At 46.1% G+C, this 26,980-nt stretch overlaps 1 protein-coding gene across 1 annotated transcript in view; it reads right to left on the bottom strand.

Moving 5' to 3' along the window:
• The window catches only part of ADCY1 (adenylate cyclase 1), a 253,736-nt gene that overhangs the window by 17,601 nt on the left and 209,155 nt on the right, over positions 1 to 26,980 (bottom strand). Inside the window, exons 13-15 of the mRNA XM_025207825.1 lie at positions 24,633 to 24,722; positions 20,749 to 21,005; positions 20,117 to 20,243 (exon numbers count right to left, since the gene is read on the bottom strand). Of these exons, the coding sequence (XP_025063610.1) occupies positions 20,117 to 20,243; positions 20,749 to 21,005; positions 24,633 to 24,722 (474 nt within the window). The remainder of the gene's footprint in view (positions 1 to 20,116; positions 20,244 to 20,748; positions 21,006 to 24,632; positions 24,723 to 26,980) is intronic.

Here is a 26,980-nt window from a genome sequence, read left to right as displayed (position 1 = left end):
ATGGTCCTTACTACTCTTAAAATCCAAGAACGGGTACTCATTAGCTATTGTGTCTCTACTAAATTCCAATTATGAGTGATATACAAGAAGCACACGTCACTGAACCAAATAAATAAGAAATTAGGTAGGAATAATATCACCCAACCATCAAAAAGATGCCACAAATGTGTTTTAGTTGCTGTGCTAACTGTGGTATAAGACAGCGAATGGATGGCAAAGTTTTGTTTTGGAAGTATATCCAAGATTGATCTCATTTTTTGTCAGTATTTCTTAGATTCAAGATTTTCTTAAATCAGGGCTGCCTGACTTTGATGCAGCTAGGGGCTCCAAGGTAGTGATAGCATACAGGCCCTGGGCCATGCACCAGGGGTAGCTCCTGCCTGGGATCCTCCCTGCTGTGCACCCCTGGCATCACACTCTCCATCTGCACATCCTTCATTTGTCGCATCCTATATCACAACAAACAAGTCTACAATACACACTGTAAGCTAAATTTGAATCCAACCATTAGACTGCACTGAAAATGCGTGGCTCACTTGCCCTCCCCCACAACATGGCAGTAGGCGAGGCAACCACCAGGGCTGCATGTTAAGTGGCCCACTGATTAGACAGCTGTTTTAAATGATGAGTATTCAGGTTTATCTCTTTACAAACACAGAAAGGTGGATATCATTATATAACAGTGTATGATGCAAAATACTTAAACGTCTTCAGGTGATTATTATGGCACCTGAAGTGTATCAAATCCTTCCAGTCATGCATCAGATATAGATTTCATAGATTTCACAGACATTAGGGCTGGAAGGGATCTTGGAAGATTGTTGAGTCCAGGCCCCTGCCCCAGGGGCTGGAAGTCAGCTGGGGTCAAAGGATCCCAGCAAAATAAACATCCAAATATCTGTTAAAGGAGTCCAGAGTAGGTGCTTGCACCACCTCTGCAGGCAGTCTGTTCCAGGCCTTGGGGGCCTGGACAGTAAAGAATTTCTTCCTTATGTCCAGCCTGAAATGGTCTTGGAGGAGTTTGTGACCGTTTGACTTCTCGTCCTTTGGGGCACTCTGGTGAATGGGCATTCCCCCAGATCCTGACGTACACCCCTTATATACAGATAGGCAGCCACCAGGTCCCCCCTGAGCCTGTGCTTTTCTAGGCTGAAGAGTCCCATGGCTCTCAGCCTCTCATGATAAGGCCTATTCTCCTGCCCTCTGATCAACTGCGTGGCTCTCCTTTGGACTCTCTCAAGCTTCTCCACATCCATTTTAAATTGTGTAGCCCAGAATTGGATGCAGTACTCCTGCTGTGGCCACACCAAGGCCGAGTACAATGGGAGGATGAAATCCTGGGATTTGCTTGAGAAGCATCTATGGATGCAAGCCAGAATTTTTGTCGCTTTACCAGCTGTGACATTGCATTGGTGGCTCATATTCATCTTGTGGTCAATCATGACCCCCAAGTCCCTTTCGGACATGGTGCTAGCAAGCGTAGCACTGCCAAGCCTATAAGTGTGCTGTGGATTTTTTTCCCCCCCAAGGTGGAGCACCTTAAATTTTTCGGTGTTGAACGCCATCAGGTTTTTGTCCGCCCATTTTCTGAACCTGTCTAGGTTGGCCTGGATCATGAACTTATCCTCAGGTGTGGATGTTTTGCCCCAAAGTTTGGTGTCATTGGCGAAATTGGCCAGTCTGCTTCTGATACCAATGTCTACATCATTAATAAAGATGTTAAAGAATATAGGTCCAAGGACAGAGCCTTGGGGGACCCCACTGGTCACGGTGCACCATGATGATTTACTTCCATATATTACCACTCTCCGTGTCCAACTTCAGAGCCAATACCCCAGCCATCAGACTGTGATGTAGCCAAGGCCGCAGCTGGCCAATTTTTCCATGAGGAAATCTTGGGACACCAGATTGAAGGCTTTTTTAAAATCAAGATATATGACATCAATCTCTTCTCCTTTGTCCAGGTGATATGTCATCTGGTCATAGAAGGAGATGAGATTGGTCAGGCAAGACCTACCCACAACAAACCCATGCTGGCTATCCCTCAGGATGTTGCCATCAGCCAGTTTGTCAAGAATGGTCTCTTTGATAATTTTTTCCAAGATTTTCCCCAGGATAGAGGTCAGGCTGATAGGCCTGTAGTTCCTCGGATCCACTTTCCTCTGTTTCTTGAAAATAGGCACCATATTGGCCTTCTTCAATCTTCAGGCACTTCACCTGAGTGCTATGAGTTCTCGAAGATCTGTGCCAGTGGCTGAGCTATGATGCCTGCCAGCTCCTTAAGTACCCTGGGGTGTCAACTGTCTAGGCCAGCTGACTTGAAGGTGTCCAGACTCTCAAAGTGTTCCTTCACATGGTCTACATTGATGTAGGGTAACAATTCTCCTTCACCTTGGCTGTCCCATACCGTATTGAGCAGGGCCGTCCCTTGGGGCTGGTGAAAAACCAATGCAAAATTCCTATTAAGCAGGTTGGCTTTTCCTGGGCGTTGGTTGTCAGTTGTCCCATTTGGTTTAGCAGGGGTGCAATGTTACCCCTGTTAGCAGTCCAGATTTGGTTTAGCAGGGGTCCAATGTTACCCTTGCTTTTCCTCCAGCTCCCCACGTATCTAAAAAAGGACTTTTTATTGTCTTTGATACATGTAGCCAGTTGGAGTTCAGTCACAGCCTTGGCTTTCCTGGTTTGCTCCCTATGGGTCCGGCCCAGTGCAGAGAGCTCGTCTTTTGAGGGGGTTCCAGTCTTCCATCCTTTATAGGTTTTTCTTTTTAGATGCAGGAGGTCCACATGTTCCCTGCAGAGCCAAGGGGGCTGCTGTGCCTTTTTGCTGCCTTTCCTCTGAGATGGGAAAGACATTGCTTGTGGTTTCAGGATTGTTCCCTTGAGTTCATCTTGAACTCCCCTTCCCTTTGGGTCATGGTCCCTTAGGGCCTTGCCAACAAGCCTCCTGAGCTTGTCAAAATCAGCTTTCCTGAAGTCGAGGACTTCTGCTTTGCTGACTGACTTGCCAGCTTTACGGTGGATAGTGAATGTGATCAGCTCATGGTCACTGTCTCCTAGCTTCCCTTCGATCATTAGGTTAGACTAGATCATCCCCCTTTGCCAGTACCTGGTCGAGCAGCCCATAGACTGCTTGTTGGTCCATAGACTTCTTGAGTCAGATAGAGCTTGTCCACACACGAGGAAGCTTTGCGACTATTCAGATTTGGCCGAGGGCTCTTCTCATGAGATGTCTAGGTAGCTGAAGTCTCCCATGACAACCACGCACTGGGAGTGTGCAGGAATTCCTTGGAGAATTCCTAGTCGAGCTCTTGATCCTGATTAGGAGGTCTGCAGTAGACTCCTACTATTGTGCCCCCTGTGCTATGTTCATCATGGATTTTATCCTAGAGAGTCTCCAGTCATCCACCCTGGATGCCAATGTCAGCTTGCAGGGACATGTAGTTTCCTTGACACAAAGAACTAAACCCCCGCCCCTTTTGTCTACACAATCTCTCCTGTACAAGGTATAGCTGTCTATACCTGTGGCCCAGTCATAGGTAGAGTCCCACCAGGTCTCCGCTATCCCTATGAGAGTAATCATTCTTGTTTAGCAGGAGGACCAGTTCCTCCTGTTTATTTCCCAAGCTCCTGGCATTGGTGAACAGGTATGTAAGTGTCTCATTGGAGGCCCTAGTCTTCCCTCCACAGTGTTCTGGGGCTGGGGTAGGGGTGGGTTCCCTTGAGTGCCTTAGCCTGCTGGATTTGCAAAAGTTGCCCAGTGGACTTGCTGTGGCGGTAGTCCCCCCATTCCCCACCAGGCTTAGTTTAAAGCCCAGTCAAGCAGGTCAGCCATTCTGGCTGAGAAGAGCCTCCTCCCCAGTGCAGTGAGGTGGAGGCCATCTATTCCCAGCAGACCACTGCCTCTCTAACCAAAGAGTGGACTGTGATCATGGAAGCCAAAGCCTTCACGATGACACCAGCACCAGTCTTTGGTTAACTACCTTGATCCTCCTCTCCCTCCTCAGCCCACAACCTGAAACTGGGAGGATTGAAGAAAACACCACCTGCACTCCCAACCCCCCAAGCCCCACCCCCAAAGCCCTGTAGCCTCTCATGACCTGGCTGGGATTGCTCCAAGCCATGTCATTCGTGCTCACATGGATAAGAAGCATAGGGTAGTGGCTGGTGGGCTGGATGAGCTTTGGGATCGTCTTGGCTACGTCCCAGATACAGGCTCCCGGGAGGCAGCAGACCTCTCAGGGTTTGGGGCAGCAGATTGAGCCCTCAGTTCTCCTTAGGAGGGAGTCTCCCACAACGACTCTACATGTGGTGTTAGGGAGAGCAGGGACGGTAGCTGTGAGTGAGCCTCTGCTGCCTGCACGAGGTGGCAGCTCTGCAGGCTCTACTGGGGCTGCCAGAAGTTCATACCCATTGCAAAGCTCCAGAGGGGACACTGGTGCAGTGGGCCTTGGGGCCATTGACTACCTTGGTCCAACCCTCTGGATGGACAGTATGGGAGATACTTGAGTCCTCCCTTGTCCTGAAAGATGACCTTGGTCTACCCTCAGCCTCCAGGGGGTGAAGGGCCTGGCAGTAGGAGTCTATCTCCTGCTCACCATCCCTGATGGTGCACAGTCTCTGGACTGTGGCCTGGAGCTCCTCTATTTGGCACCCCAGAGACTCGCAAAGGAGGTGGCCATGCTCCTGCTCCCATGTGCTGCAAGGCAGAGGCTCCATCTGTGTGGAGCCCGGAACCATGGGTTCCATCTGGGTGGAGACCTCAGAAGTGCCAGAGGGGGAGGCCTCAGACTCCAAGGGGACCGTCGGGGTGCGGCGTGTGGGCATCCACATTGTGCCGCTGGTAGTCCAGCTACTGCTGTGACTACCTACCCTGCGGCTCACTGGCAAGGCCCTCCTGCTCAAACTCCCGCGCTAACTCACATGCTGGGCCCAGAAGTGCGCCTGTTTGCGCATCCTGTTCACAAGGCCCCAGTTGCATGGCTCCCTGGGGGATAGGCCAAGTAGCAGCTGACTGGGTTGGGGTCCCTCCCTCCCCTGCCATGGGCTCCACTTACCTCCAACTGAGCTGGGGGTCTGGGTTGGGGTCCTGCTGGGGGGTCCTGGGGGTCCCTGGGCTCAACAGGGGCATGACAGGCTTCTGCCCGTGCATCTCTTGCTGGAGCCAGGGACAAACATCTGATGTGACAAACAAAGTGGAGTAGGGAATTTGAAGATTAATAGGATAGCCAATCTCCAATACAGATGACCCACACCATTCATGGGGAATACACTAGGAGATCCCCGCGAATGGTGAAATCCGCGAATATGGCACTGTGTTCATGAATGCAGTGCCCCCCAGCAGCTGTCGGGGTGGGTACGGCTGTGCTGGTGATGGCGGGAGCCTGGCGGTGGTGGTGGGAGCCAGGTGGGAGCAAGCGTGGAGCTGCTGAGGAGCTCCTGTAAGTGTATTTAAGATGTGGGTTCGGCATTCGTGAATATTTGAAACCGCAAATGCCAAACCCGCAAATAGCGAGGGTTTCCGGTATTTGGTTCTCTATTTCTGAGCTAGAAGTGCATAATCAGTATTTCTCCAGCATTGCTGAATCCAGTCCTAAGCCAAGCCTCCCATTCCTGTCTAAAATAATTAAGAAAGCAGTACTTACCAAGCTCTAGCACTATTTATCATTAACTAACATCCCTGGTACCTCACTATCAGGGTTCAGACCAGGGCATGGAACATAGAGACCAAAGTACAGAGCCAGCTCTATTAACACTAAAACACGATCTCCCTGGCTAAGGACAGACATTCAAAAAGCTGGAGCCTAAACTGATTCAACCTTTGCAGGTTAGCCTAACTGCCTAGGCTGAACTGTTTTGCAACAGGACAAACATTCTCTCTGAACTGAGGCAATGCAGCACATGCCTGTAGTTGCTCAGGCCAGGAGTCTGGGAGCACCGCAGCCAGGTCTGCCTAGCCTGGCCGTAGCTGCTGCTCAATCTGCACTCGGGGCAGTGTCTGGCAGAATAAGCCTCCTCCTGCTGGGAGGGGGCTGGTCCCAAGCACAGATCAAGAGGCACCTGGGTTTGGCTGGGCAGACCTGGCTGTGGTGCCCCAGGGGCAGAGCGGTGAATAACTCTGCTCCCTACCCCTCCTCCCCAGGGCCCTGGCAGTGGTGCCTGACCATGCCCCGACCTGACTGCTGGAGAGGCGAGTGACCGTGACTGGGGCAGCAGCCCCTGTCATGGTTTCCGCAAGTGTGAGCCACTTCCTGGTGGAGGGGCCGCACTGCAGGGCCGGCAGAGCTGCTGCAGAGTGAGGCAACACTGCAGGGGGCTTGGAGCAGACCCCAGTGCTGCCACACACAGCCCACCACAGATTTGCCCGACCTGCAGTGCAGCCCCCTGCCAGGAAGGGGCTCATGCTCCATGACATAATGCCAGGGACTGCTGCCCCCATCAAGGGCCCTGCCCCCTTTTACTGCAGCAGCAGGGCAGGGGCTTGGCCAGACACTGACCAGCAGGGCCCCTTGGGGGGGAGGGATGGGGATTATTCCTCCTCCCTTCGGCATCCAGCAGAGGGAACAGCAGGGGGCTTATTCCTGTGTAGGGAGTGTGTGTGGCAGTGATGGAAGGCTGCCAGTGGGGGTAGAAAGGAGACTAACCCTCCTCCCTGGCCCCCTCTGCCTTAGGGGCCATGGTGCCCTGCTGCTCCCACAGTGAGAGGGGAGCGCCTGGCAGATTCGGCTCAGGTCCTTGATGGTGGGACAGAGAGGGGGAAATTAAACCCCTCTCTGGCCAGACCCCCATCCCTGCCCGTCTCTGCTCCAGCTGGTGGCCAGCCCTGCTGGGCTGTAGCAGAGAGTCCAGCCCAGAGAGCATGCCGGGATGCTGGGGGAGTCTGGTTTAAGTTAAACCAGGAAGGGGTCTGGGACAGACATTGCATAAACTGGTTTGAGCCAAATCAGTCAAGTCTGATACTACATTCAGCCAGGTTTATCTCAAACTGGTTTCGGCTATTTTGAAACTGGTTTATGTGCACTGAATGTCTGTTCTGTTACAGCTTTAAACCATTTTCTGATCACCGGTTTAGGTGTAATGTCTGTCCCTAGCCCCCATGGCCATAGACACAAAAGGCCAGACCCTGTTCTAGGAAATTACTGAAAGAATGTGATCCCATCCTAGCCCGTTCAAGTCTCTGAGAAACCATTAGCGTGTTTACTTTTGTAACATACCTTCATTATAGCATGAAGGCTAAATCATAAAAAAGAAATCTGTATTTTGTATTAGCCTTGTATTGTATTACCAGGTTTTTTTTAGGCTAGAGACCTTTATGTAGCCTTTGGACACCGTGGAGCAAAAGGTACTGCTACAGTGCCTATGGGAGACGGAATAACTCTATAAAACTTTCAAATGTGTCTCCTCAACAGAATTCTGAGTGCTGATGGGTAATTGCTTCTCTTTCTGAAGGCCCTTAGCAGCAGGGTCACTCAGAAATCTGTACTATCCTCATTTCCCTTCAACAGTTATCATGAGACTACTGGAAGAGATACTGAGATGCTCCAGGCTCAGCTGCCAACAGTATGCCAGTGACACTCAGCTATGCATCTTATTTCCAGCTGATGAAATCACTACCACCATTAAAATGTAAGAATGCCTACAGGAGATGAGAAACAGCTGGCTCAAGCTAAAACAAGACAAGACTGAATGGAGGCTGATCAAAAAGGAGAATACCACCCTTCCACTTTCCATTAAAGGCAAGCAAACTCCATTTGTCAAATGGTGTGAAACCTTAGGTTACTCCTTGCTAAACTGGATGACCTGGCAGCATCAATTTTTTTCAAGAGCACCTTTCACCTTCAACTTGCCAAGATACTTTACTCCTTCCTCCTGGGTGAGCATCTGGCCTTAGTATGCCATGCATTTGTCACCTCCAGGCTGGATTACTTCAATTAGCTTTGGCGCTGAAGCTGAGTGTGAAGACGACATAAAATCTACTGGTATATAGACTGAATACAGGCATGCAGGCCTTTTCTATTGCACAGGCTGCCAGAACTGTCTGGCTTGTGCCCAAATCCCTGCACTGGCTTCTAGTCAACTTCCAGTGCCAACTTAAGGCCTTGGTTTTAGTTTTGAAAATGACTAGGCAACTCTGAAAAACTCTCAAAATATGAAAGCCACATTGTGTACCCAACTGAGTCAGGAACTAGGGAAGCAAGCAAGCTAAATTTCCTCCAGATGGCTTGGTTACTGAATGGGCTTGGCCACCAAAGGCCTAAACCAGCCCCAGCTACTTGCATGTGTATAGCTGTCTGCTTATATAAGCAGCTGCTTTTTCAGTGCCTAGAAGGCTCCTTGAAAGGACAGATGCCAATCTGTCTATTCTTGAGTTTCTGACTCCTGGTTTCCTGGGTCCAGCTTGTTACCTTCTTGGCTTCGTCCTTGCTCCTGGTTCCTTCCCACTGGTTCCTAGTTCTAGTCCCTTGAGTTTTTTGCTTCCAAACTGAGTTGGCAGCTCCTTGACCCCTGTGCTAAAGTCTGGACCCCAAGAGCTGGTTCACGTTCTTAGTTTGACAACTCAGTCCTATACAGCTATAGCTTCCTATTTTGGACCCCCAGGCTAGTGACACTGGGCTGAATCCCTACCTTCTGTTCCAGCCCCATACCTCCTCCTCTCCATCTGATTCTACTAAGAATGACCCACTTATGTGTCTGCCTTTTACAAATCAGCCTTCAGACCCACCTGCTCCTGATCCCCTGACTCTAATTGGGCCCCTTGCTTCACGACCTTGTCTGTCCTTGATACCATGGCTACTGACCTCTAGGTTCAAGCCCTGACCACCTAAGTCCCAGTTGGACTTTTCACACACTGTCTCCAAAAGCCTAAACCTATATTCTAAACTATACATATACACCTTGAATACACACCCACACCCACACCTTCTCCAAGCAGAATTCTAGCATAAAAAGGTTGGTGTGCCAGAGACTCAATAAAGTCCATTAGGGCCATCATTACTGATTTTACATGGAAGGTGCCAAATACTACTGTTATGGGTAGCAGTGCAAAACCTAAAAATAGGCAGGCAGATAAGATGGACAGAGCTAGGAAAACTCTGATCATGTGGCTCTATCCACTCTTGTCAGGCCCAACCAGAGGGTAGTATAACCAGAAGGTAGTGTTTCAGGTCAGACAGTCTCTCTTTTCAGTCATCCACTCATGGTTTCATTATGATCAGTAGGAAAAAAAAGCCTTAACAGGCCTTGCTGTTACTGATTCCAGCACTGAACCAAGAAATATGAGGATCCCCCTTCTCTAGATTGCTAAGGCAGATCTCACATACATCTGCTTAGAAGTCAGAAGTGAAGGGAAGGAAAATCCCTACGCCTCCTTGGCAACTGCATCTTCCTCTCCAGACCACAGGGACCATGGAATAAAACTCTCTCAGGTCCCAAAATGTATTGATGCTCAGCTATATTAACAGTATCATCACTCTTTCACTTGAACAGTAGTCAAGCCAAGAGCACGCTGAATATCAATCAGAGTAGGCAACCACATCCTTTCCCACAAGCATACCCCAACTTACTTTGGAGTCATAGTAGACCATTCCCTCACCAATCGGAAGGTCAGCAGTAAAGTCTCTGCACAGGTAGCTTCCTTAAGATGTTTAGCCAACATGACATGGGGTGCCAACTCCAAAGTGCTTAGAAGGACTGCACTTTTAATGGTATACACCCCTGCAGAATATTGTGCTCCTGTATAGTCCAGAAGTTGTCACACTAAAAAGCTCAACACTGTAATTAGCGCACTGAGACTCATAACAGACTGCACAACCTACAAACAGATGTACTCCCCATACCCTCAGGCATTAGCCCAAGTGATATAAGACGACAGACCTAACATCATTACCATCAGTAGAAGCAAGAGATGATGAAAACCACCTGCTCCATCAACTGTTAACTGAACACCCAAACAGTTGGATGCATAGGAGGCTCAAAAGTCATAAACCATTTGTACATGAACCTCACAAGCTCCTGAAAGAGGTTGGGGATACTGAACCAAACTTATGGGCAGCAACTGAGTGAGCCAATCACTGGGAAAGGTTAGATTTATTGCTACAGCATTTTATACCAACTACAAACGAGTCCCCATTGTGTACAATATTGATAGAAAAGCATGGGTCAAGCAGAACAGACTGAGATCTGGATAGGAATGCTTCAAAACAATTGTTCATATGATGAACATCATGGACAGCCCCCTGCGTAAATGAGGGGTCCCACAAACAGCACAGAACTTAATCAAAAGCTGCAATATTTACAAATGCTCAGACATAATAGATGGAATCTGCACATTGAGTGATAATACCAGGCAGTGGCTCATAGATTTGGAAGTTGATATCTGACGCCATGTGAAAGAGAGAGAGAGAGCTCTTAAAAACCAGGGAAGGAAAGACTTCCTTCATTTTTCTTCAGAAGTTCTTCCAGTGCTCCCCTCCTCAGGTGGCTGAGGCTTTGCAGGCTATCCTGTGGGCCTCTTATTGGCTTCTTATTCTTTTAATAATGCAAGTGAAGGCTGGCTATAGGAGCCTTTCTTGTGCCTCCTGAAGAAGGTAGCAAAGACTCCTGGTTCTAGCAGTCTGAGTAACTCAGAATCTGCCAGGGACATCATCCTTTTACTGCTCTGCTTGGGCTCATAAGAGGAAAAAGTTTTAGGGCTACAGAAAGTGGCAGGCATTCATAATGGATAACACTTATACTCAGGGACAAAATTTTTCTATATATCTGAGTATTAGCCAAATATTTGCCTCTATTTCTACTGACTGGGTCAGCAGGGTGTTTGTACAACAAATATTGCCTCCCAGAACAAAGCAATTATTGCAAACATGTATGAGAAAGAAAATCAGAAGAGTGCAACAAGAAAGCTAAATTTTGAAACTACATATGCAGTTTGGCAATCATAACAGTTATAGTATTTTGAAAACTTAAACTGTAAAACTGGGAGATTTTTTTCATAGTGTTCTTTTGAAAATAATAATAATAATAATAAATAATAATAATAATAAATCTGATGGTATAGTTTCTGATAACAGTATCATATCTGAATACATAGAGTGTTGGATTACACAATTTTGTTATAGTCAAGATTGTAACAAGCTCAAATATACAGGGGTTCTGAAACATTTATGAGCTACCACATGTTTCATTAAAAACAGAAAAGATGCATTGTGATAAGGTAATTAACTAAAAATTATCACACAACATTTAACTGTCCAATGTTATAGTTAAATACATTGAACTACCATCGTTCCTTCAGGAATAAATTCATATCACCTGAAGGGGGCGCTAAAACCACAAGAAAGAGACCATATCACCAGGCGATTTGTGTCAACAGGGACTGCGTAGGATTAAATGTTTAGCATTAGGTGTATACAGACTTTGAACTTCTGGCTTGAAGACTGCAAAATAATAATTCAGGCTTAGAAAAATGCTTGCAAGATGTTTAGGTATTTTCTTAAAAATGCAGCTAATGAGATACACAGCAAAATTATTTGCATTTTCTCCACAGAATCATATGTAATCAATATTCACAGACAAACAGTTCACAATGAATAATATATTTGGAGTGTTTACTCCCCTACCTTGATTTTTTTTTAATAATATATTTTTATAATTTGTTGTATGAACAACAATAACATTGTTCAACTATTCATGTTTTAGCTATTCACGTGTATGATTAATAATGTAAGAGCTATTTTAAAAAAAAAATATTTAGGTTCTTAGCTTCCTCCAAATTTTTTTGCAGAAAATAAAGTCTTTTTTTTAACTAGATCCATGCAACTTGCATGCTCATTCACAAACATGAAAAATAAATACCTGTGAATATATTAACGCTTTGAACAATATGACTTCCTTCAGACATGTAATCTGGAATACAGGCATACAACTTGTGTGTGACTATTTCTGTTCTCTAGTTTCATCATGCTTAGGGTCAGAAGGGACCTAAACAGATCATCATTTCTGACCCCCTGCCCCAGGCAGGAATGAGTGCTGGGGGCATAACACCTCAGCCAAATATCTGTCCAGCCTCCTCTTGAAGACCCCCAAGGTAGGAGAGAGCACCACCTCACTTGTGAGCCCATTCCAGAGCCTGGCAGCCCTAACTGTAAAGTAATGTCTCCTGATGTCCAGCCTGAACCTTCTCTCTAACAATTTGTGGCCATTATTCCCTGTAACCCCCAGTGGTGCCTGGGGGAACAGAGCCTCACCGAATTTCCTCTGGTTCTCCCTGGTGAGTTTGGAAATGGCCACCAGATCCCCTCGAAGCCTTCTCTTGTGGAGGCTGAATAGATTCAAGCCCTTTAGTCTCTCTTCGTAGGGCCTGACCCACTACCCCTTGACCATGTGAGTGGCACTCCTCTGGACCCTCTCAAGGCTAGCCATGTCCCTCTTGAAGTGTGATGCCCAGAACTGGACGAAGTACTTGAACTGCGGTCTGACCAGCACCGCATAGAGGGGAAGGATCACCTCCCTGGACCTGCTTGTGATGCATCTGTAGATGCACGACAAGGTGCAGTTAGCCTTACTTGACCGCTTCCTTGCATTGGTGGCTCATGTTCATCCTGGAGTCAACAATGACTCCAAGATCCCTTTCTGCCCCCGTGTTGACAAGGGTGTTCCCCAGCCTATAAGTGTGTTGCTGGTTCCTTCTCCCTAGATGCAGTACTCTGCACTTGTCTGCGTTGAATTCCATCCTATTCTTACCCGCCCACCTCTGTAACCTGTCTAGATCTAGCTGGATTCTGTCCATCCGCTTGTGTGCTCACCTCGCCCCACATCTTGGTGTTGTCAGCAAATTTGGACAGCGTGCTTTCCACACCCACCACCACTTTCTGGGTGCAACCATCTAGCCAATTTCCCATGCATCTGACTGTGTAGGTATCAATGCCACAGTCACCTAGTTTTTTTAAGAGAATGTGGTGGAAAACAGTGTCAAAGGCCTTCTTAAACTCCAGGAAGATGATATCCACCTTGATGCCCTTGTCCAGGGACTTTGTGATGTGATCATAAAAGGGAACCAGGTTAGTCATGCAGGATCTGCCCTCAATAAACCCATGCTGGTTGTCCTTGAGCATTACCTCCCCTGCTGGGCCCTTGCAGATGTGCTCCTGGATAATTTTCTCAAAGGTCTTCCCAAGGCCCAAGGTAAGGCTGACTGCCCTATAATTGCCGGGGTTCTCCTTTCTCCCCTTCTTGTAAATGGGGACCACATTGGCCCTCTTCCAATCCTCTGGTATCTGGCCAGAGCCCCACGAGCGCTCATATAGCCGTGCCAGGGGCCCCACTATGATCCCCGCCAATTCCCTCAGCACCCTCAGGTGAAGAGCATCTGGACCTACTGATTTAAACACATCCAGCCCCTCCAAAAGTTCCCTAACTAGTTATAGTTATATAACTTTACATTTATAAAATATTTTCTACTGCTAATGAACCATATTTTATTTCTTGATTTCCTAAATTTGGTTCAAGATCCAAAATTGACAATACTTTCTTTTAATCAAGCCTATCTTGATGTCATAATTACAACTAAGACATCCATTGTGAGACTAGGACTTGGGAACAATTATAATACTGGGGTCTTAGCATATGTTGTAAACTGTCCTTCCAGTTCTAACAATTAGGTATATTAATGGGGAGTTCTGAAAAATAATCTTACTTTGTGAAAATTTCCTGAATAGGGCACATTAAAATATCATTTTTCTTCATCCCAGCTGTTTTATTTATGCTCTTCTGAATAAAACTGACTCAAGTTATTTACATTTGTGGTAGCAGAAGTTTTAAAACAAGTACTTGTTAAGCAGTGTTTGCCACACATGGGCTAAGCTGAAGATTTCTTTGGTGTTATAGAATTTGTATCCTGGCTCCTTGTGCAAGCACAGATTTTTCAGCTGGCATTTGCTAGGCAGAGGGGCACCCTGGTCATGCCTCTCTTCCTCTAGTATCATACTCTGGACTAGAACAAGAGACAGATAGAAGTCATTACTGTGACTGTGCTCCCAATCCTCCTACTCGATTTTCAGGATCTGACTCTGCTGACAGTAATACCCAAGACTTTTATTTGGATTATCTATGTATAAGATTTTACAAAATCAATAGATGTTCACAGCTCCCTTTTAAATTCAGAGTGACTAAAGGAAACAGAAATGATAATGAAGTGGGGATATAACAATGATGTAATACACATAGCCTTTGCTATAAACCAAAGTACAATTAGAATCATAGAAATTAGGGTTGGAAGGGACCTCAGGAGGTCATCTAGTCCAATCCCCTGCTCAAAGCAGGACCATTCCCAACTACATCATCCCCACCAAGGCTTTGTCTTCCTGGGGCTTAAAAAACTCCAAGGAACTCCAAACTTCCACAACCTCTCTGGGTAGCCTGCTCCAGGGCTTTACTATCTACACAAGATACTTTACTGCAAAGTAGTGTAGTTTATTGTACAGTAGGTGTGCACGTCTACACACACACATGCTTACTGCACAGTAAACTTTGCTACACATGAGTAAATTTGCTAGCTGCCTATGCAAGTAGCAAATGTACTCATGAGTACTTACTGTACAGTAACATTCATGTAGATGCTACCAGGGAGCAGATTTGCTCTCGGTCAGTCCTGGCATTAAGGGGCTAGCCTGAGCTCAGCCCCAGGGCCGGGAGCCTCTCTTGCCCCAGGGCTGGGCTGCCTCTGTGGTAGCCCCAGCCACAGCCCCTTTAAAACCCTTCAGGCATTTTGAGCCCTCGGGCACAACAGCAGAGAATGTGGTGGGGACTCTTGGCCTCTACTACCCCTGCACAGGCCACAGGCTACCTGTGCTAGCCTGACTGCACCCCAGCACCACTGCCTGGCAATGTAGTGCTATGCAGCTGCCAGGCCTGCAACATTCAGCCCTGCAGGCCGCTGCAGGCTCCTGCTAGGCTTGCCAGACCCTGGTCCCAGATGCAGCTAGCTCCTTGCTGCTGGGGACAGTGCCAGTTGCCTGAAGCCAACCACCAGCAGCATGCCTGGAGCCTGCAGGGTCTATAGGGCATTGCCTCATCACTCAGCTCCTCATCCTGTGCTGTGCCCCTGCGGTGGGCACTGCAGGTAGTTGCCCAGGCCTGGCAGCATAAGGACAGCCAAACGGAGGCCTGCAGAGCTGGCATGGGAGCCCTGATCGCATCACTGCTGACACCATTTGCTACCACCTGGGGCCCCAACTGGTTGCAGGAGAAGACTGGTGATCTCATGGCACTGTGGGGTGAGGTAGAGGTGAAGCGCCAGTTCGTGCAGGGTGGGTGCTCCAACACCCATGTCTATGTGGGGCTGTCAGGCCGGATAGAGCATTGTGGGCAAAATGGGTCAGTGTGGCAGTGCCACATAAAGGTCATAGACTTGTGAACACAGTGCGTCACCATCACCAACCACAATTGTCAGTTGATGCATGCCCTTTATGCACCTGCGGTGACATGTCACTGAGGGAGGGCCCCTCAGGGCCCCAGCAGTCTGTCCTGCCAAGCTCCCCACCCCCAGCTTCCACCAGCAGCTCAGGGAGCTTGGGTCAGTGCCTGCCCTGACAGCTCTGCGGCCTCAGTTCCAGCCATGAGGCACAGGCAGCTCAACCCTGGGGCAGGGCCCCTGGCCAGGAGCCTGCATCCTGCATCCCCTGCCCGAGGACACCACTAGGAACTGTATGCTATTGCTGCCAGCTGGGACCAATAGAAGCTGCTGGGCACACCAGCCTTGTCAACATGGTAAGCCCTGCACTGGGGAGGAGGGCCCTACCCACCCCTGCTCCTGGCCCCAGCACCTTCTCACTGCTCTCCTTCCCTGCCCAGGCTGTCCAAGCTTCCCAGACCTACAGGTTCTCCCCCACAGCATGCAGGGAGGTGGGAGACAACCTTTTGTACTGAGCAGCCCACGCCCCCACAGCTAAGCAGGCATGGGCCTCTAACACACCGAGGAACACATTAATGCCAGTTGCAATGTCCGCCTCAGCTGCAGAGGGCTGGTGGGCATGGCCAGCTTCCATGAACAACGTGTGCCCCCTGCAGCTTGAGGGGCATGGTGGCAGCGACAGCATGGTGGTGGGAGTGCAGTGGCAGTAAGCGGGGAGCTCCTGCAGGCACTGCTGGCGCTGTTGGTGGCAGGGGGGAGGGGTGGTGAGCGCCAACCAGGGGTTGGTGACTGCCCACGGATGCTGCCGGCAGTGTCAGTGGCCGGGCAGGGGCCTTTTTGTAGGGGTGCACCACCACGCTTAAGGGGTGCATGTGCACTTGCATGCACCCCTTACGTGTTGCCAGTGTCAGCTTCAGCAGGGGAATGGGCTGGTGCATGTTGGTGTCCTGCTACTCCAGCTGTGGACAGAGCTGCTCCAGGAGGTCCCTAGGATGGCCTGCACATCTCGCCACTGTTCATTATTCCAGGTGTGCTTGACAACATGCAGCCACCAGTCCTGGCTGGCCTGGCAGGAATGAAGGTCTGGAGGACAAGGGCAGCCCTAGCAGTAGAATCCTGGTACGTGACATCAGCGTCCTTGTCAGGGTCCAGCCAGCAGGACAAGATCCAGGCAGCAGATGTGTAGCGGCAGCAGCCCTGGCACGGTGCAGTAGGGCCAGGCAGGTGGTTGCTGCATGTGATGGAGCCAACAGGGCCCAGATGGCTGTGAGCCAGCCACCGGTGTGATGGGTCATCTGGGCCAGTGCAGCGGCCAGCAGGAGCCTGGGGCACTGGGCACTGCTGCCAGGGGCAGGGGCTAGAGCAGTCATGGCACAGGGAGGCAGAGGCTGTGAAACGAGAGCTGCTGTGTGCTGCCCCCATGCTATACATGCTGCTCCTGGTCAAAAAATGCAGCTGGCCAGGGAGTGGGGTTGCCTTTTAAAGATGGTGTCTGGCCATAGGCAGCTGCGATCAGAGCCTTGAGCTCCCCCATGTGGTGACAGGAACCCATTGCAGGGCTCCAGGAAGCAGGAGCAGCAAATCTGCTCCCACATTCCTGCACGTGTAGACACCTGCCTGGGAGTGTTTACTTGCAAGTAGTTTACTCACAAGTAAACTGGTCACATGCCAAATACACATGTAGCCACACCCTCCTTGTGAGAGAATTTTTCCTAATATCTAACCTAAACTTCACCATTGCTCCTTGTTCTGTCATCTACCACCGCTGAGAACAGTCCAGATCCATCCTCTTTGTAATAACCCTCCAGGTAGCTGAAGGCTTTTATTAAGTTGTCCCTCAAGGCATGTCCAGATGAGTGTGGATGTTTGTTTCCCTGGGGATGAGCAGCAGCAGCACACCTTGTGATACCGTTACTTGTCCCTGGGGAACTCCCATGCCATGCGAGCTCTCGTGTGCAGCAGGTTACCCCAGATGGGGTAGTGGAAGTAGAGGCCAGCGACTGTTCTGGTCCCAGCAGCCTTACCTGGAGTCCTGGGGGCTTCCTGGAGCTGCAGCCACAGTAGGAAGACTGGCCAGCAGCCACAGTCTCTATCCAGCTGGTCAGGCTCCAGTTTTGGGTGGTGTGTGCCAGGGGTGGGTGCACATGCACCCCTCAGCATGGCAGTGCACCCCCTACAAAAAGGCGCCACCAACACTGTCGGCAACGCCTGTGAGTGGTCGCTGCTCGCCACCTCACTACCAACACTTCCGGCAGCGTCTGCAAGTGGTCAGTGTTCCCCACTGGCCACTGCCAATGCTGCTGACAGCAGCTGCGGGTGGTCGCCGACCATTGGTTGGCACTCACCCCCACACCCCCTCACTGCCGATAGCACTGGCGGAGTCTGCGGGAGCTCCCGAGGTTACCACCACCGCACTCCTGCCACCACCATGACCCCCAGCTGCCAGGGGCATGAGTCATTCATGGTGAGTGCTGCCACCATGTGTGCCACTGTGCTTTCTTCAGTGTGGGTTTTTTTGACCCCGGATCTCCCGGGCCAACCCCCCACCCCCTCCCTCACTGCAAAGTAGCAGTGCAGGGAACGTCTGCATGTGTGGTGTGGGGCGCTGCAGATGGGTCTGCGGTGCCACATGTCCGTACTTGCCTGGTCTGGATGTGACCCACGGTTTTCTCTTCTGCAGACTAAAAAAGCCTAGTTCCCTCAGCCTGTTCTTGAAAGTCACGTGCCCAGCCCCCTCATCAAATTGGACTCTCTCCAATTTGTCCACATCCTTTCTATAGTGGGGGGCCCAAAACTAGACAAAATACTCCAGATGTGGCCTCAGCATTGCCAAATAGAGGGGAATAATCACTTGCTTTGATCTGCTGGCCATGCTCCTTCTAATGGAGCCCAGTTTGCTGTTAGCCTTCTTGGCAACAAGGGCACATTGTTGCCTCATACTCAATTCACTGACCACTTTAACTCTCAGGTCTTTTTCTGCAGAGCTGCTGCTTAGCCAATTTGTCCCCAGCCTGTAATGGTGTATAGAATTGTTCCAACTTAAGTACAGGACTTTGTACTTGTCCTTACTGAACTTCATGACATTTCTTTTGGTCCAATATCCCAATTTGTTGAGGTCTCTCTGAATCCTAGCCCTAACCTCCGGTGCATCTACTACCCCACCCAGCTTGGTGTTATCTGCAACCTTGCTAAGGATACACTCACCCCATCTTCTAGGTCATTGATGAATTTGCAAGTTGTATCATCTTTCATTTGGCTTAGCACCTTTGAGGATCACACTTTGCTCACAAGGATGAAACCTATCACTTCTTGTATATACTTTCATATATACACTCATAAAAGTAAAGCCCTTTAAGGATTGCACTTTAAGGGTACTTAAGCAAATTATGGGTAACTGGACTTTCTACAGATTGCTGACCATATTTGGTGAACTAGATTACACATTCAGTCCTCAGGCAGCCTAGAGTGGTCTTTCCAAGATTGCTGCTTCACTTCATGACTGGAATATCGATTAGCTATTATTGTACAGAACTCTGGGGCTAGTGGATTTGTATAGATGTGAATCATAGCTCCTCCCAGAAATGCCTCGTTTATCTGAAGCCAACTGTCAACAAACAATTCTAGTTACGTAGGATGTTCTTTTCTCTATGGCATAATGAGCTCTAGGAGCACTATAACAAGTAGAGATTGTTTTATGCTGGGACGGCCAATATTTTTTCTTGTGCTTCATACATGTAAGTGAATACCATGTAACAAATGCCAAGAATTAAATGATAATTAATTGCTTACTAAATTAACCTGGATGCCATACAGGGCAACATTACAAGGAAATAGCTTTAAACAAAGCATGAAGGAAGCTGATATACTTGTGCTATCAAGTATTTGCATATCACGTGGAGAAGCTTTGAGACAAAACTTACAAAGCCAAATTCATATCTAGTTCAGTTCCATCCTAGGCAACAGAGTAACAACAGGAATGAATTTGGTCTTTGTACAATCCAATTGCCATTGCATTGAATGGGATGTAGGCCAGCATAAAATGTGGCCTCCAGGTCTTCTAGGAACACAGAATCTGCTATACTGGATCCAACTCAACATCTATCTCATTTGGTATTCTGTCTCAGGCAGTGGTCAGTGCCAAATGCTTCAAAAAAGGACTTAGGAATCCTGCTGCAAGTAGATACAACATAATCTACTAAGCCTGACCCCCATATTGGGTCTTATTCTGAGTTCTACAGTCTAATCGCATTTTGCATGAAAACTCTATCCTTTTATCAGTTTTAAATTTGCCACACTAATTTATTTGAATGTTCACAACTTGTTGTTGTGTTACGAGGCAAAGTAAAGAGAAACCTTTGGGATAGTGTCTTCATGCCAACTCTGTTTAGTCAACCAAATTCTTTAATGTGGAATTCCCAATATAGATAAAAATCCTTTACTTTCAGATACTAGTACACAGCAGTAACACGTGCAATTTAGTTCCCTTGTATAGTTTTATAAAATAGAGAAAGAGAATAACAAAATCCTTTCATTGGTACACTACCAAATTTATGAAAAAAAACACATTCTGGTTCATCAATGAATTGTTGTAATCTTTTTTCTTAAAATATCAATGGACAGGATACAAAATATTTGGACCACATTGGGTGTGTGTGTGTGTGTGTGTGTGTGTGTGTGTGTGTGTATTTGAAAGAAAAAAAATAAGTGCCTTGCCTGCACAGCCCAGAGGTAGTCCAATCTTAACTTCAAATCCACCTGCCTGGAATGAAGAGCCAAAGCACAGGAGAACAGTAGAATGGCTAATATAGGTTCATAGCCATGCTTATAAAAGGAACCACCCCTTTAAAAAGAATGAAAGGACACAATTAGTACAGATTTTTTTAAAGTGAAAACTTGATCTCATTTCTTGAATGACTAGTGAAATACTGTGCATCTCCTGAAACACTCTTCTAGGGCCTGGTTTTCAAAACCATCCTCTGAAGAACAAGATACTTTAGGTTGGACACCCCAAAATCACTTGCCCTTTTTGAAAATGGATACTGCCATATACATGGAGTGTCAGTGAAACAGGCACCTACTGCAGTAAGTATGATCGCTATATTACGCCCAAAGCAAAAAATGCCTAACTACCCAATTTCTTGAATGTCTTACCTGACAAGATATCTATGAATAATATGATCACTATTATGTTAAGTTTACAAGCTGAGTATTATTATTTCCCCAGAGATGCTGACTTAATTCTACTTAACACAACAGTAGAATGCTATAAGGACAACAGTAATAAAATGGGAGTAGACACAGTTTTGAATTATATAGCCTTTTCCTTAATTTTGCAGGTCACTTACCCAACTGCTTTTCTGTACCCACTGAGTTCCAAAATAACTATGTACAAAACTGTAACAAAAAGCAGGAGGATCATTTTTGGCAAGGAAGAGACGCGTAGAAATATTGCCAGAGTAAGAGTCCCCACGACACAGGAAAGGAAAGCATAATGGGCTGTGTCACATGGAAGTTCTTTCATTGTTTCGTTCATTCCACCAGGAGAAATGATGACTATGGAACTGCTGGAATTAGTATTCCATAACCAAGGCATGCAGCCAATCTGGGGAAAAACAGAGGAGGAGGGGAAACCATTTAAAATGAAAACTTGATCAAAAGTGCAGCCTGTTTATAGCCCCCTTCACTCAATCAGATACAGACTAAAGGTCCCCAGATGTCTATTCCTCCCCCTTAACAAAGCTGTCTTTCTCCCTGGACATTTCCACCCTTGTTTCAGATAGGAGTCATTCTCTTTGTCCACTAGATGGCAGTGAGGCAGTGAGGCAATGTGAACCTTGAAAGCTCTTTTTCTTCACTCAGACAACAAAAGGGCCCAAGACAGCATCTACTTACCAAGAATTAAAAGCATTTTAATAAACAGTTACATGGCCTTTTGCTAGAAATGTTTTCATTCTCTAAGTGAAAGAAATCTGTTGATTATACATATTATTTAAACTCTACTGACTGAGTATATCCAGACTTGCAAAACAAAGTGATATTGGCAGTGCTGTATAACAGAACTGGATGAAAAAATGCTCTAATTCACTTGGGGAGCTAAGCTTGATTTATGTCAATAGCCATATTTGTATCAAATAGGATAGATACAGAACTCAGGATCCCTATCCCTGGTTATTTGTGAATCTCCATTTCCCTCTTCTTTCTAGGCTACATTCCCTTTGTCAGGAGAAGCAAAATCAAATTCTTCCAAAGCCAATGTCAGTGATGCATCAAATTCCACCAACCTGGAAAGTGAGGAATCCCAAGTAAAAGGCTTTGTTCCAATACATCAGGTGATTTTTATTACACATGAGTTTCTATCCTCCACCAATGGAGAGGATAGGAGTTAATTTTAGCTGGGAGAGAAGGGTGATATGGGATTAGAATACTAATGTTAATAGGCACCTCTACATAAATCCCAACTGTACTAACGCTTTTATTTTGAAATGTATTATTAGACTTTTTCTAAATTCATATCATGCCATGAAATATATAAATGACAATCTGAAAGGTGATTAAGCAATATATTTTATAGGCAGTTTGTCATTTAAGAATATGAAGCATAACAGAGAAAGCATTAGGTATTAATACATAATAGCTGCCACTGTGAAATGAGGTCAGAGAGTGAAAAAAAAATTAAGATGATATTTTTCTCAAGGTCCTCTAAAATGCCAATTGCATTGTAGAAGGGCTAGCATCTCAAAACTAAAGAACATTTGGGAGTTTTGTAAATTATATGCTATTCATCCAGCAAAACACCATCTGCTCTGTAACTTACATGAGTGAAACCTCCATGCTTAAAACTCTCTGATTATGGAAAGCTCTAGAGGAGTTTTTCAGATATTAATAGATTCCACTGGTAAAACATGTCAGCCAAACATTTAAAGATTTACACGTTAATCCCAGCTACACTAAAATATAAAACTGGCTGAAAGACACGGTAGAGCAAAATGGAATAAGGCAAGTGGAGGAATGGGATAGGGGAGATGGGGAAGAATTCTAGTCCTTATTTATCTACCACTTTGCTATGTGGCCTTAGTCATAATCGTTTCTCTATCAGATTTTCACCATCTGTAAAACAGGGAATATAGCACTTGCTAATATCCTGTAATTGCTTACAGCTAGATCCACAAAGAGACTTAGACAGCTAACTGCCATAACACTCCCCTCTTTGATCTGTGGTAAAAGAGTCTTGGCACCTTACCCCAGAAGAGAGTTTAGGGCTATAAATCCCACATGGAGTGAGATGTTTCTCTTCAGTTCAGAGCAAGTTCTGGACAGAATAGTACCATTTCTGCTCAGTGTTGTTTTTTTGGAATGTCTTTCCTTAGGTGCAGAATGCCCTCCATGCTTTGTATAAGGAGCCTCGGTACCTAAAACTGGATGTTGTGAATTCCACAAGGCAATGAGGTACCAAAATCACAGGCAGCACAATAATCAGTACTGTGACATTTAGGTTCCTATCATGGCTCTAACTCTTGGTGTTTCCATATTTTTATTTTAAAGATTTAAGGTATTCTAAAATAGCTACTTACAAATAAATGGAAATAGCTATTCTTATAAAGGGATGGAATTAAAATCACTTCAACTGCAGGCAAAAACTCTGTAGCCAAATTAGAGGATGTATTAGAAGTGGTTTTAAAGGCAATCAAAATTCCCAACATTTCCGTAGACATCTAAGTACCTCTTTTGGGGTTCGCTGTGTGTGCAGTTGAACCTTGCTAGCCATAAAACAGTGATTCTCAACCAGGGTATCATGCCTCCCTGGGATGCCTTGAGATCCTTTCAAAGGGATGAGGTGCTGTTGGGTGTGCAAACATGATTCACAAGATAAATGCAGAGATTTCAAATAGGAATCCACAGTGTCAAAAGCACTCTGACTTTCTGTGGTCTGTCTGAATTTTTTGCAACAGAAACATTTCTATATAAAATTTTCCCTAGGCCAAAAAAACCAAGTGAAAACTAAGAGCTAGCACTTTCTGAGGGGGGTCTTGAGTCTAACCAAAAATATCTCCAATCTAACCAGGGGTGCTTTGAGTCTAAAAAGGCTGAAAACCATTGTCATCAAGGTCATCAAAGTATACGGCACTTTACATTACCAAAATGCTTATGCACACCAAGGGCCAGACTGTATTCCACCTATTAGGTTTCTAAATGAACTTAGGCACCTAAATTCAATTCTAGTCTACCCTGTTCAAGTCCTGAAAACAGGTAATATAAAAGGTGAGTGGGTCCTCCTCCTTCTGGCTGCTATTTTGTGACTCAGTCTTTCGAGTCAGATGATAGAATTTTACAACAGTAGATGCATTAATAGATTTACAGAGACTTGAACAAGGTGGATGAAAATTGTACTTAGGTGCTAAAATCCACTTAGAATCTTAATAGGTGAAGTAGAAGCTGGCCCCAAGTAATGAATACTCCTGTAAGGTAGGTAGGTAGATATTTTTCAGAGATTCATTTCAGAGAATCATTTCAGAGATTGTGAAACAGAGAGAAAAAAAATCAAGCGATTTTCCTGAAATCCTAACTTTCTTGTGCCTCCTTTTAACTTGGCTTTTTTAGTTGCACAAAGATACATCTTTACACACCACATTTAACTGAAACCATTAGCCACCTTGTATTACATTTTTTTAAAAGCTTGATCAAAACCCAGTTAAGTTAATGAAAAGAATTTCATCAGCTTCAATGGAAATTGGATGAGGCCTACTATTATTTGTTTGATGAAGACAAAACGTGTGTGTGTGTGTGTAAGTCTAAGTTTTCAAACACAGGTTCCTATATCAATGTTCCTAAATCCCTGCTCAAGCTGCTAGTAAAAGTGGCCTGATTTTCAAAATTGCTGAGCTCCTGAAATTTCTATTTTATCAGTAGTTTCCATTATATCAGAGTAGCTATACCAATTCATATGGCCTGATATGAACATTTCTATGGCCTTTAATCTACAGAATGAACCTTATAACTTACTAGTAGTTTTACCACTGATATCTGAACATCATCTTAGACTCATAGCAATAAAAGTTTAAAGCTAAACACAGTGCTATACAATTTCTATGAATATATTTACATTTTTAATCTGTGAGTGTGAATAAGAGTGAATGTTAATAGGTTAAGCTGTGGGGCCTAAGTGCAATGTAGAATAGATTGCTCTTAAACATAATGGTTGAGCTACATAATACTGGATTGATAGACTCACCACACATCCTTGCGCCACAGAGTAAATTAAGATCACAATGAAAATACACAAAATGGTACGAATTTGTATTGTCAGGCACCCTGGAAAACACTGAAGGAGGGGGAAAAAAGAGATATTAAATTGGATATTCTAAATCTAAAAAATATAAAAAAGAGATCTTTTCTTATTTGCAAGGGCATCATATAAAATAAATAATAAATAGATAAATACGCCTGTTTTGTCCATTACAAAATAAGCATAACATTATAATTGTGAGCAGACAATAAGCACAGAAATATTTTTTTCAACAAAAGTGAAAATTAATTTGTAAATCATTTCCCACTACAGTTAAAACTGTAATTTCATTTTATTTTAGGATATTTGCTTACAGTAATTACACCAAGCTAATCCGTAGCATTCTGCATTTTTCACATGGAACAAGAAAATATAACTCTGGTTTGTGAACAGGATGGAAAGTCAAGAGGACAAACTGAGCATGAAGTACTATATTTGCTGCCCCCTTATGGACTTGATCCTGCATCACTTGAGACAATAGGATTTTTCCATTTATTTGCTTTAATAGAAGCAGGATCAAATCCTATGGAACAAAGAAGTTACAGTGGGATACACTATTTTTTCTTCAGAAGATGTAAATTCATCTGGGCTGCTTTTGGGCTAGGGGTAGTGGTGGTGAAGGAAAACCCATGCTGGTCAGAGAGATACTGTGTAAAATTCCAGTAAGCATAGTATCTACTAGGCCTGCGCGAGTAGGCAGCTGTTCAATCTGGCTTCGGATCTGGCTGCTTTGGATGCCAGGGATCTGATCCAGAGATCCAGACCGGGTTCCCGCTTTGATCCGGCCGCAGCGGCTCTGAAGCTTTGGAGCCACCTTGGAGATCCGGCTATAGGGTATAATGGAGAATCAACGAAATATCTATAACTTTGTTGTTTTTTGTCTGATTTGGATGAACATTGCAGGAGTGGTAGCCTCTGCTTAGAGCATGAAGCCTGCCCTGTTTAAAGAAGATCAGTGCAGGGGTTTGGGGGAAACTCCACCTCAAGCTGCTGACAGGCAAAACTCATGACATAGATGACCCTATGAGTGTTAAGGGGCAGCAGGCTGAAAACTGCAGGGATCCCTCCACTATCTTCTTGAAACTTGGCAGGTTTTGTGGCCTCACCAGGGGCTACCATCCCTGCAGTTTTCACCCCCTTGTGTGACACAGACGTGACATGAGTTTTGCTTTCAAGAATTTGGGGTGCAGTTCCCCGCAAACCCCTGCACTGATCTTCTTGAAACTTGGCAGGCTTAATGCTCTCAGCAGAGGCTACCACCCCTACAAATTTCAAAGTTATAGATATTTCATTGTTTCCCTATTATACCCTATGGTCGGATCTCTGAAGCAGCTCCGAAGCGTCGGAGCCGCTTTGGCTGGATCAAAGCAGAAACCCAGTCCGGAGCTCCAGATTGGATCCCTGGTATCCAAAGCAGATGGATCCGAAGCCAGATTGGATCACTGCCAACTCGCACAGGCCTACAATGCAGCTCTCACCAGGCTTTCATACAAAGGCACGGTTGTTGGCGTCAAATGGTTGGTTTTTTTCAACTGCTCTAGGGAGCAAAATGTTCTGCTTCTCTGAAAGGTGGTGCCCTTTCTGGGAAAGGAACAAAGGTTATGATGATTTCTGGATAGAGATTCAAAATGATGACTTGGGTTGTCGATAATGGACAGAAAAAAATCCCAGTACTCTAGAGGGGGCATCCCTATCAAAGGTAAACAAAAATTTGAAAGAAAAATATTGGCATTGCACCCTAAAAAAGAGGAGGTTCATCCCAGTGCACAGACAGTAAGCCCTTCTTCAGATTTCCCAGTGCTTGAGCAAGATTAATACTCATGAGGAGAGCAACTGGTTGACACAAAAGCCCTCATCCATAGTTGTCTGCAGGCAGGTGCACTTCTTTGTATATCCACAGTTAATTGCAGGTTTGGGACTCAGATGGAGGATAAACAGAGAAGCTAGTGGAAAGGGGAAAGATGATCCCATGCTTAAATCATTGGACTGAAACTAAATCTGTGCAAAACAAAGGTGAGATTTGCTGTCTAAAAGGAACCATGCTTCCTCACTCTCCAGTTCTGCCAAATACTCAATGGTTCAGAAAGATGCTATTTGACTGACCCGCAGTGTGTTTACGGGTGGGTGAATAGGGCGCCAGCACTGGGCGTTGATTTAGGTGGGGCACCACAGTGGCAGCCCCAGGGAGCACATACAGGGCTGCTGCAGTCAGTGTGTGGTAAGCCTGTCTACCAGCAACAGCAGCCCAGGCCTGTGCTGCCACAGTAGCAGCTGCAGGAGTAGTAGCAGTCAAT

The sequence above is a fragment of the Alligator sinensis genome, unplaced genomic scaffold (assembly GCF_000455745.1).
Source record: "Alligator sinensis unplaced genomic scaffold, ASM45574v1 scaffold456_3, whole genome shotgun sequence".
NCBI lineage: Eukaryota > Metazoa > Chordata > Crocodylia > Alligatoridae > Alligator > Alligator sinensis.
The sequence above is the reverse complement of the archived record's forward strand: the minus strand, read 5'-3'. Positions and strand labels throughout refer to the sequence as shown.